We start from the raw sequence: 12,035 nt of genomic DNA on the forward strand, positions 1-12,035 counted from the left end.
GTGCACACACACTGCGTGAACTACATAGATGTTTTTAATAAACTCGGGTATCTTGAGGCGCCTAATCATTTTAGTTACCAGGGGTTCTTACACAGAGGACCTGGAAACATCAGCTAAGTGCCAGACATGCTGGATAAGGCAAGTAAATGACACTTTTGGGGTCACTCTAAAATTGGTTAAATAGGTAAGAAACAAAAAAGGCCAGATGAATCAATGCACCTGTCACTCCAAGACCAAAAAAAAAAAAAAAAAAGCATATACTACATACATCTGTTGCCTTTTTTGATTACTTACCTTTGACCCGTACATCGCTGTAACGCTGGAAATGATGGTAAGCTGCTTTCCAAGGATTTCGATAATGGCGCAGCAGTGTAATAGGAGGTCGAGGTCTAACAGGAACATAACGCACACCTTCCTCATCTGCAATTAAACACACAGATTTTACAGACACAAGCCTTTTGAAAAGTTGCATCTAAAAAGATTTGGACAGAAAGGTACAATACCTATGTACTCTTTAGGAGGAGACTTGCGCTTCTCTGGTCTTGATGTTAAGGGCTTTACTGTGTGACATCTCTCCTCATCTGTGCTATTGGTCTCCATCATGTCTCCCTCTTCAGTTGATATAACATGCTGCTGTTTGCGAGGTTTCTTGCGGGGAGAGGCTCCTGGCGGCAATTCCCCAGCAGGCACAGAGATGTTATTGGCAAGAAGAACTAGTGGGGAGGAGATGGATCCTGGGGTCAGTGGAGGAACTGCTAGTTAAATTAATAAAAAAAAAAGAAAACAAATTAGATAAAACGCAGCAACAGCACATTAAACTTTCCTAATCTGGTTTAAAAAAGCCAAAACAGCAAGCATAACCTCAACTGACATGAAGATTTCATGTTGGGAGTCAGGTGGTATGTGTAAAAACTAATGCAGGGGAGGAAAAAAAAAAAAAAAAAAGACTAAAAAGAACCCTGAACTACATAGATGCAGTTTATTCTATGTATACTCTGGATTTATACATAATGTTTAGCTGATGACAAAATATTAGGCACAAAATAGTCACAATTCCCAGCAGATTATCTTGGGCCAGTCTTTGCTAATACAAAGGCTAAAGCAAGCCATAATAAAATTACCTACCTGAAACTGGTCTAGTTATATCCATTGGTTCTGCCTCCTCCTTCACTTTTGTCTCAGGGACTGCTGCTCCTGAAGGTGCACTGCTCAAGAGAGGTGGAGGTGCAGATAAGGCAGGGACAGCAACAGGGGGGACATGGATGCTGCTGGGGAGGGGTCCAGGCATAGGCTGAGATGGTGGACTGGGCACAGCGGCTGTGGGATGATGAGAAGAGGGAAGAGATGCAGCTGCACTCGGCTGATCACCACCTGTGCCTGGATCCCCAGTCACTCCTGGAGCCACAGAAATGTGAGGTTCGGCTTTTGGTTTTACACTAAAACAGAGAAGGAAAAGTAAAGGAAAAAAAAATGTGTAAAATTGCTTTAAACAATGTGAGTTCAAGATATAGTTGCAGTAATCTGCACACCACAGTGTTTTTACTGCTGTCTGTATCTCTGCAGGAGACACTTGCAGTCACTTCCTGTTTAGTTGTCAGAAGCGGAAGGATCATTTCTCCAACAGAGACAAAACAGCAATTGCAGCATATTTACTAACAGAGCAAATAGAGTTCAGTCTCTTTTAGGGTTGTTTGTGAATTTCTTTCAGAAATTCCTTCTTCACTGTAGTCTCACCAAGACAGAAACTTGGGGGAAACATTCATTCAGGAAAAAATTTTAACCTTCCCCTGACAAAAAGACAATTTTTAAATAATACATATTGTAATTGAACAAAAAAAAAAAAAAAACTCTATACATTCCCTTTAGTTATGAGCCTTACAAAGTGATAAAATGCATGACTTTTTGATTCTATTGATAGACATACTGATCTAGGCTGAACATGTTCTTAAAGGGAACCTATGAATACTGAACTATGGGAGCCATCTTTGCCGACCCATTTTCATAGACACAGGTTGTGCGGCTGTCATGCTTAGACAAATCTAAAGCAAAGTGCAGCCAAAAAAAAAAAAAACAGAAAAATCAGCAGAAGGGACATAACTATAGTCAGTAGGATGTTAGCCCTTGTGCCTCTCCTGTTGTTGCAATCTTCCTCCGTCCATGACCTCACCACCCCTGCTGCCATAATCATCAGGTGCAGATTAATTGAAATAATGGGCTGTCACAAGCTCTCATCAAGAGAGCCCTACTATGCCCACCCAACTCTGCCATTCATAGAAATGAAACAATACTATAGCTTCAATGAGTGAAATGTGATCAATGAATGGAGGGGATTGATCTATCAATCATCCTCCATTCATAGAAGCTGTGGTACAGCAGCTGTGCAGAAAGGATGGGCATAATCAGGCTCTCTTAATGAGAGCCTGTGACAGCCATTCTATTAACCCCGGGAAGAGGAGGATGATATCAACAAAAGATACATCAGCACAAAGGACAAATCCTACTGACTGTGTTACGTGCTGATTATTTTGGTGGGGTTTTTTGTCTGCACTTGGGTTTTTAACTACCTAAGGCCACCTTCCCATAGCTGCACAGCAGTGGTCAGGGGCAGCCACCAACAAGAATCAGAAGATTTCAACCTGTGGTTCTAAATGCTGCCTACACACACTGTGTACCACCAGCAGTAGCTGTCAGTGGTGGCCATCAGATTTGTACTCTATACAAATCTATAGCAGGCACCACTGCTGTCAGATTTGTACTCTGCTGCTGTAAACATGTAACCACCCAGTTACAACTCTTATATGTTAATAGAGCCTCCAGCCAACCTTGGACAGACAGCGTATAGTGTTTCTATAGAGTTCTGGCTCCACACAAACTGACCGCAAGCAAATCGGAGACTCTGTATGTGGCCATAGCACAGAGTGTTGCCACCTCTGAACACAGCAAAACATCTGAACCTATGCTGCGGTATAGCCTAATGAGTCAATGAGATGCACAAAAGTGTGTGAGATTAGAGTTCACACTTTTAAATTTTCATTGGCTGCATATTCCCATAACCCACTGGGAAGAGAAGCCAGAATCAGATGACAGCCATGAAGCCTACATCTTTACAAAGTCAACAATTGCAGCCCCCCATATTTTCTTCATCACAGGTTTCCCTTTAGACCCTCATACATTTCTACATTTGAATTACCCAGCAGGCCGAGGAGAAGCAGAAGTGCTTCGCATAGAGCTGTCGTGTCGTGGGCTTACTGCATCTCCTGGATGTGGAGGAATTAGGCTTTTTCTAACAGACAGCCTGTTAAAGAAACACACAGTAGATGAACAATATGAGAAGAGTTTGACAATGGTTTAAACACTAAAGCCTATAATAAACATGGCAATGGACAGTGTGCAAAGTTACCCTTATCCTTACAAAGCAAAACTATCTTTCACTAGTTACACCGTACAACACTATACAACCACTGGCTAAAATCTGAGCAGTAAGAATTAACAGTAGTTTGTGTATCAGTACCATGCTATAGGAAGGCAGATATTTTACCTAGAAAGACAGGCAGAGAGCTTATCAAGCACACATTTTCAGTAAAAAGCACAAGCACACTAAAATTAATATTACAACCACAATATAATACCCATTTTTTGGTAACATTAAAAAGATAAGATTGCATTGAGTAAAAAGATACCAAACATGTCTAAAGTCTCAAAATTGTGCACACCCATGAAATGGAGAAAAACTAATTACATTTTTTAATGGGAGACACTTTAAAACACCTTTACAGGTTATTTTAAAAAAAATATTGCCCTCACCTTCAATGTTTACAGCAATACCTCACGTGAATGGCACAATTTTTGTTTACATACACATGCATATTAGCGTATGTGTGCACGAGGGGTTCTTTTACATTTTTATTTTACAGTTTTTTTTCTTTCATTTAGCAAGCCCCCTATGTGATAGAATGGACAGCTGACAGGTTCTCTTTGTGGAGAAATACAGGGTTTTTTAGACCCCAAATATCTACCCAGATCCTACAGCTAACCAAGCCCAGATCATGCTTTAAAGCTGCTTCCCTAGCTATAGTAGGGAGTAAATGCTTATTGCATCCAGCTTCATTGCCCGCAGGGTACAAATGTTCCTTGTTCCACCTCTGCTCTTGTTGTTCCTTGTGGTCCTGAGCACCTCAGTGAAACGCCCTTTAAAAGTGATCTACAGCTGCCCGGGTCACTTTACCTGAACAGATGATCGTTGGGTGAAAAAAAAAAAAACAAAAAAAAAAGGATAACAAGCTCATGGCTGCAGCCATAGACTTGATTTAACCACTATACAGTCACAGGCCACTTTATTAGGTACAACTGTTCAACTGCTTGGTAACACATATTGCTAATCAGCCAATCACATAGCAGACGTGGTGAAGACGACTTGCTGAAGTTCAAATCGAGCATGAGAATGGGGAAGAAAAGGGATTTAAGTGACTTTGAACATGGTATAATTGTTGGTGCCAGACGGGCTAGTCTGAGTATTTCAAAAACTATTGATCTACTGGGATTTTCACACACAGCCATCTCTAGGGTTTACAGAGAATGGTCAGAAAAAGAGAAAATATCCAGTGAGTGGCAGTTGTGTGAACGAAAATGCATCGATGGCAGAGGAGATTGGGCAGATTGGTTGCTGTGACAGTCAGATGGTAGGGTTAGAATTTGGCATAAACATGAAAGCATGAATCCATCCTGCCTTTTGTCAACGGTTCAGGCTGGCGGTGGTGGTGGTGGTGGTGGTGGTGTAATGGTGTGGGTGATATTTTCTAGGCACAAGCAAGGTGTACCTAATACAGTGGCTGGAGAGTGTAAGTCCAGGATGTGTTAGAAAAAAGGACCTTAGGATGGCAAATGGTTAATTGAATCTCTGCATCACTTGGATTCCATACAATGTTTTTGCTGTAGCATTCAAAGCCCCATTTGTGCTGCAACAGTGACTCTGACAGGGAGAAGGTCCACACTTCATTTTAGTGTATCCTTGAAGTAAAACTCATGCTATGAAAAATAGTTAAAATGTATCTATAGTTTAATGTCCAAGTATGCCTGGAGACATTAATTCCTTCCTTAGCCAAAAACAGGGGAGAGTGAATTGGAAAAAAGTCTCCAAGGAAGTAATAATAATACTCACAAGTAGTTGCCTGAGGAATCATTTTTTTTTTACAACAGCCAAATAACAATTGATCAGTGTTTGAGGGTCCATGCACACTTGCTAAAAAAAAAAAAAAAAAAAAAAAAACAACACACACCAGTGCTCTTGGCAGAAAAAAGCTAAGTTTGAGCATTTTTGTACATGCGTTTAGGTGCATTTAGCTTTTTTTCCCCCAACAAACTGCTCCCAAAAATGCAAACCAGAGGAGTTTTTTTCTGCTTCTAAATGCAGAGTTTAAAACATGCCTCTAGATAGCCTAATGTGCATGGACACATAGGATAACATTAGTTGCTTCTACAGGTAAAAGGCTAAACTCTTCTAGAAGCAACATTTTTCTTTAAACCAGTGTACATGGACCCTAAAAGAATGTGAACAAACATCCCTAAAATCAGTTTGGATAGACAAATAGATTTGGCATTTTAAAAAGGTGAAATTACAAGCCTACATTTAAAGCCCAAGCTCAGGCCTTACACTGTATACATTTAGGTGGCAGCAAAATTTTTAGCAGAATGTTCCTGATTGCAGATCTGTAGCTGTGACCATGTAGGGGCTTGTCAAACCGCTGCTTTCATTCAGAATACAGTGCAGCACACAGACTTTTCTATTGCCACTGGGATTTCTCTGGAATTGAATACAATGATAAAATACTTCACTATTTTGCTGCACCCTAAATATAGCATTTTCAGCAAAACCTGAATTGGCCTTTAACTTACTGTATATTACCATCATTGACATCTACTATAGTATTTCTTATTTTAGAGCTCACATTTGTAACACAAAGAAGGACACAGATGTGTAGGATAGCTATATTCATGTACTGTGGGTAAGAGGTAACTCAAAGCAGCAAGGATAAACTACATACATAAAAACGAAGTATGAGTGTCAGCAGGGGAGGACACCAGGAAAAGAAAAAAACAAAAAAGAACATTAGATGCTAAAAAGAAAATACTGGAATTAACTGCACACGCAAATAAAATGAGCATAACCCGATGTGATAAGATACTTCTACATGTGCCAGCACTTTATTTTAATTAAAAAGTAATGACTTAGATAAACAAACATACCCATCAGTGGCAGGCTTCTTGCGCAAGATGCTAGGCCGAGGAGAGGATCCCTGAGCAGGGCTATTGCCAATACCTGGACTCTGATTGTGGCTCTGCATGACAGCTGCGTTAGCTGGGGCCGTAGTGAAAGTGCTGCTTAGAGGATTGGCAACAATTGTAGCCCCTTCTGCAAGGACAACTGCAAATAAAGAGAAGATACATTCACACACGCCATCAGTGCTTTGTTTCAGGAAAGGATAAATCATATTCATATCTAAAATGTATCACGAATGGTAATATGAAATAAAATGAAATCAATAACACAACACTGCCCTAGATAAGTACAAGGATATACACTGCATTATTAAAATGTCACATATAATCCCACCCCATACTTCTATTTAGGAAGAAATCCAGGGAGGGAAGAGTAACAGGTAACAGGTCATTACAGTGTTAACAATGCCAACACTGGGAGGGCAAGGGAAGTGATGTGCTAGAAGTGGGCAGAGCTGCCGGTTAGAGTGAGGCCTAGGGAACAAATAGGCTGCCGGCTAGCTGATGTAGATATTCTAATCCACTAATGAAAAATAGGTACAGGACTGCCATTTGAACTAAATGTATGGGATGCACAGTTTGGATTGCCAAAACACAATACTAACATGCATAGCTCTACTAAATCCTTCAGAAATGACATCACATAGATTGAAAAAATGTATACTGACAGATGCAGTTACATTCCATCCTACACAAAATGGCAGCAGACTATGGCAGGCACAATGCACTATGTATGTATGCATGACACGTAGGTCAGGGTAGGAGTGAGTCATGTCCCTGAGGTTCATTTGCAAGGGGTACTTTCAGTGGACATGTACTTATTGTTAGCCCTTCACTTTACTGCCAGTCAGCAAAATATAATTTTACACACAGTGAAAATAATAGTATTTTATTACATGACACTTTCTGCAGAAAGTTCCTCATTTATTATACTAGCAAAAGTCTATTCATTTTGGCTGTGCTCAGTGCTATAGTCTAAACAATCACATTCTGTATACTGTGCAGTAACTGACATACTCCAGACTGCCCCACTCCATTCAATGTGCTGTACTCCAAACTGCTCAATGCTGTGCTGTGTGTGATGTACTCTCCTATCTCATTCCAAATGCACTAAACCTCTGAAGATATGCATTTGGGTGAAGATCTCAGATCAGAACAGAAGATTAATAAACCGGAAATATTGTGTATTTAGAGAGAAGGAAGCACAAACAGATTATACGATATCAAGATAATGTTTTTGGGTTTTTTTTTCCAAGCAAAACAATTTGTGACTGAATATATTTTTACATTACCAGGAGGTTTTGAATCACTTGGAGCCTGCTGGGAGCTGACAGAGGACGTCTGGACACCCTGAGTGGCTATTGATCCTGCAGGGTGGATTCCCTGTGAACTAATTGGAGGTGGTTGGATTCCCTGGGTACCAATAGGTGTGGCCTGAATACTTTGTGTACTGAAGGGTGCAGGCTGCATCCCCTGTGCACTGACTGGTGCAGGTTGGATCCCCTGAATGTGACGGGTATGTGATGTATCCACATTTATTAGCTGCATTGGGTTTAGGTGCACGGTGGAGGCCACTGACTGTGCTGTAATTGCAGAGTTTGGAGCTTGTGCTGAAAATAAAGAGAAATCAGTAGTGTTAGATGTTCCACCCAAACACATTGGAAAACAAATATTAAAGCGGTTATAAATAACTCTGCCAGAACTAAAAATTAGACTTTTAAAACAAGAAGTTCTTGAAATCACTGATGGCCAGTTACTTTCAAGCTGCATTAAATTTACTCATGTATAATCAAAAAGACAGAAATGTGTCAACATATACAGACCTTTATGTTACTCTTCTGTAATAATCAACTTGTGCTGACAGCAAGGACAATGTTTTAAGCCCACAACAATGTTAATTTCTTCCCTCCAGCCATACACATACATGCGGCCTCTCGGTGGGTGGGCCTTAAATGTGCTCCTGCCACAGTTACAGGTGGCCAACGGAAAGCTCCCAATCTCTACTTTTGATCGAGAGCATTCAGATCATGTGACTGCTGACAGCCGATCACAGCCTCCCCTGGCATCTGAAACCCCTTAAAGGGGTTAATATATAGTGCCTCTAGCACTTCAAGGTCTATTAAATGAATGTAGAACATAGTAAGATATGATTATAAACACCAACCTGGATACTGACGTATAGTGGACACAGAACTGGTTATAGGCGTGTACGTGTGAGCAGCCAGAGGATAGGCAGATTGGGGATATGTGGGTAGAAAATACTGTAGCTGTACAGGGACAGGCTGTCTGTAAAACAGAAAAAGAAAGGATTAAAAAAAAAAAAAAAAACACCACAACAAGAAACAACTAGACAAATATAATATTGGACATCAGAGCAAACTGAGTGCAGGTATAATTCAGTTAGTTTATTGATCTTCTAAATGGTCCTAATCTGTAGAAAAATGTAATTTCTGTATTTACTATAAAATGTATTTCTTGGAGTCCAATACAGTTGGGTTATACTGCCACCTACAGGAGAACTGGATGCTAGCAAACAAATATCACCAGCTCCCAATAGAATCTCTCCTCTACCCAGCATGCTTCAGTTTTATGGTAAAGCAGTACTATAGGCATAAACAAAAATACAGAGGTGCAGAACCAGTGTCTATCGATAAACTCCACGAAACGTATTTTTTTCTTTTTTTTCTCGTCCATTGACTGGCACAGGAATTCAGATACTGTTGGAACATTCAAAAATAGTACAACTGAGAGGTGGGCAACCCAGCAACAAACACTAACAGGTCTCATTAGGAGGACTGGGGATCATCTGCAGCCCAGGAACCATCTGAAAGAAGGATGGCCAACTTTCAAAGCATGAAGTCGGGCCAACTACTGGATAGGGAAATATGCCATCACAACCAAGGTGGGGAGCATGGAGGATCAACCTGCTGCTCCAGACCAAGATAATAGGTCACTTCTACAGGGGAATAAGTCCACATGGCAGGGAAAGACCAAACCTGAGAAACCAAGCCTAGTGACAAAACCCACCAATAAGTAGAGAAATTACACATTCGGAAACAAGGAAGAAACAACAAATCTGTTCTCAACTGAACAACATAATGGGAAAGCATGAAAGTCAAGTCCAGGTAGGGAAGACCTGCCAGTCTACATGGCAAGGCACAATGGCTAACACCCTCAAAACGTAGCTTCAAGGGGGTAACACTCCCTGACTACAGGAGGATGCCTAACCACACAAGCAACATTGCTAAGCCAGGTACATCAGAGATTGCACGGTATTAGTTCAACCCAAGTCTGGACAGCGACACAATGCAGAACCCAGGTTAGCCTGTGTGCCCTGTCAAGCGATTTGGACCTCTGCTATACAGAGATGAACTCAAGCAGCAATGAACCTTGAATAAAGTCAATGGGAGAACAAAAAAAAAAAAAAGGGTCAGCACAAAAAACGATTAGACACCAGTAAAAACAGAGGCATGCTGGTATGTAAATTTATGTATGCATGTAAAAAGGAGAGGTTATACTGGGGCTGGCTTATGATTTTTCTGTTTGCCACTATCTGAATTCCTGTGTCCCTTAATGTATGAGAAAAGTTAGTATTTGTTTTATGGTTTAAAGCACCACTTGGGGCTAAAAATTTTTTTTTTTTTTTTTTTTTTTTAACTCCTAGCCCCCACCCAAACCCATACTACTAAAAACAATCCCAAAGTGAAGCTTTTAGTATGATCCAGGGCCACAACCCAATTCACAAGCCATGTGACAAACCTGACAGTTACAATGTTTTGTAAACAGTGTTAAAATTCCTGATTGATTTGGCTCATTAGCAAGTGCAGCAGGCACTGCTGCATCTCTGAAAAGCGATCTGAGTGCATTTGACAAGTGGTTAGGAGGTGATATGTTGCCTCCTCACCACCTAATTTAAACCCCTGGTTGTCGTGCAATGCACGAGATTGCGACATGGTAGTATGGCAATTAGTGATTTAAATCAAGTGTGAGGAGGCGACACTTGGCTGGCTGATCTTTGACTTCTCCCATGTTGTTCAGGTAGATCCCCACCTCTTTAAGGTTGCCCACCCCTGAATTAGAGGAAATTAATTTATTCTCTCTTGAGAAGAGGAGATTAAGAGGGATATCTAAATATGCAAGTGGTCCATATAGTGAGCTTGGTGCAGAGTTATTCACTTTAAGGTCATCACAGAGGACAAGGGAGCACTGTTTAAGTCAAGAGGGAAAAGAGATTTAATCTCCAAATATGTAAAGGTTTTATCACAGTAAGAGCTGTGACAATGTGGAAGAGACTCCCTCAAGAGTTGGTTCTGACCAGCTCAGTAGATTGCTTTAAAATGCACATAATATAAGTAGATACTAACATTTACAGGTAAAGTTGATCCAGGGAATATTCAAATGCTCTTTGGGGGCTCAGGAAGGAGTTTTGCCCCTGCTGGAGCAAATTGGATCATGCTTTGCTCTTATTTTTATTTTTGCCTTCCTCTGGATCAACTGTGGATATAGGATTGTGTATATACGATTGTATACATATTATTTGTCCTTTGAACAGTTGAACTAGATGTACTTGTGTTTTTTTTTCAAACCAGACTAAACAGACCAAGTACATAACAATGATCATTTCTTCTTGGAGGCCTCATTCCCAATTAAACAAAAAAATTAGAAGCAAATCTGTAAAATACTGATAGAAGGTTTATATAAAAAAATAAAAAAAAGTCGATGAGGCTTTTCTTTTTCAGTGGGGGCTCTAGAAAGTGAACAAGTGGAGTCCAAATGAATTGCTGCATGCAAAATCAAGTTATTTATAAACAAATGCTGGTAGGTTAATTGGATCCTGTCTAAATTGGCCCTAGTATGTGTATGTATGAATGTGAGTTAGGGACCTTAGATTGTACACCCCTTGAGGGTTAGGGACTGATCTGAATGTACAATATCTATGTGTAAAGCACTGCGTAAATTGACGGCGCTATGCAAGTACCTGAAATAAATAAATAGGCATGCTAAATGTCACATAAAAGTTAAAAATGCACACACCTTTCCTAGCAGGGCGTTAAAAGTTAATAAAAACTGGTGACTGCAAGGCAGAAGAGGGCTTCTAGGGAATTGTGTTTTTTCTATCCCCCATGCCAATACGAAAAGCATGTAATTCAGTGCCAATTTCACTTGGTTTTACCTGTTTTCACTTCTGGCCTCCATCGTCATGGGATTTGGTGAAGCTCTGTGACCAGGTATAGGTATCAGGTTACCTCTCTCTGCTCCATATTCTGACTGTATTCGTGGTGAAGTATGTGTGATCTGCTGTGGGACAACCTTAGCTGAAAAATACAAATTTAACAGACACAGGATGATAAAGTGAGTAATAAAAAAAATTGAAGTGAAAAGATCCATATCACATGTCTCAAGACACGAAAGAGGTAAAGTGTCTAAGCACCTAAATGAGCAGCACACTTACATCTTTGATGTCACACAGCATAGAAAGACCTGTTCAATGCTAAATGTGTTCCCATATCGAGAAGGCCTTAGGCCTTGTTTACACAAGCTATAGCTTGTATAAGAGCAGTGCGTATAGCAAGCTTTTGTAGGGAAACTTTCTAAGCTTTCCACCAACTTTAAGCAACTTTGCTAAACACTTACATAAAACTCTTCAGAATCAGATTGGGGATGTTAACTAGAAATCATAAAGGTGGAACTGAACACAAATAAAAAAAAAATTAAAAAATATAAACTGTAAACAGGCAAGCTTTTTATTGCAAAAAAGA

At 40.2% G+C, this 12,035-nt stretch overlaps 1 protein-coding gene across 4 annotated transcripts in view; it reads right to left on the reverse strand.

The window, feature by feature from the left end:
- SAP130 (Sin3A associated protein 130) overlaps window positions 1–12,035 on the reverse strand; it is a 58,835-nt gene that overhangs the window by 14,834 nt on the left and 31,966 nt on the right. For 3 of the 4 annotated variants that reach the window (XM_089665505.1, XM_089665489.1, XM_089665481.1), the window contains 8 exons: window positions 11,450–11,591; window positions 8,441–8,562; window positions 7,569–7,886; window positions 6,244–6,421; window positions 3,191–3,295; window positions 1,126–1,436; window positions 504–755; window positions 295–420 (listed from right to left, as the gene is read on the reverse strand). In XM_089665505.1, the coding sequence (XP_089521631.1) occupies window positions 295–420; window positions 504–755; window positions 1,126–1,436; window positions 3,191–3,295; window positions 6,244–6,421; window positions 7,569–7,886; window positions 8,441–8,562; window positions 11,450–11,591 (1,554 nt within the window). The remainder of the gene's footprint in view (window positions 1–294; window positions 421–503; window positions 756–1,125; window positions 1,437–3,190; window positions 3,296–6,243; window positions 6,422–7,568; window positions 7,887–8,440; window positions 8,563–11,449; window positions 11,592–12,035) is intronic. The other variant, XM_089665496.1, reaches the window with a different exon arrangement.

The sequence above is a fragment of the Staurois parvus genome, unplaced genomic scaffold (assembly GCF_062004578.1).
Source record: "Staurois parvus isolate SC_StPar_1 unplaced genomic scaffold, SC_StPar_1.0 ptg000049l, whole genome shotgun sequence".
NCBI lineage: Eukaryota > Metazoa > Chordata > Amphibia > Anura > Ranidae > Staurois > Staurois parvus.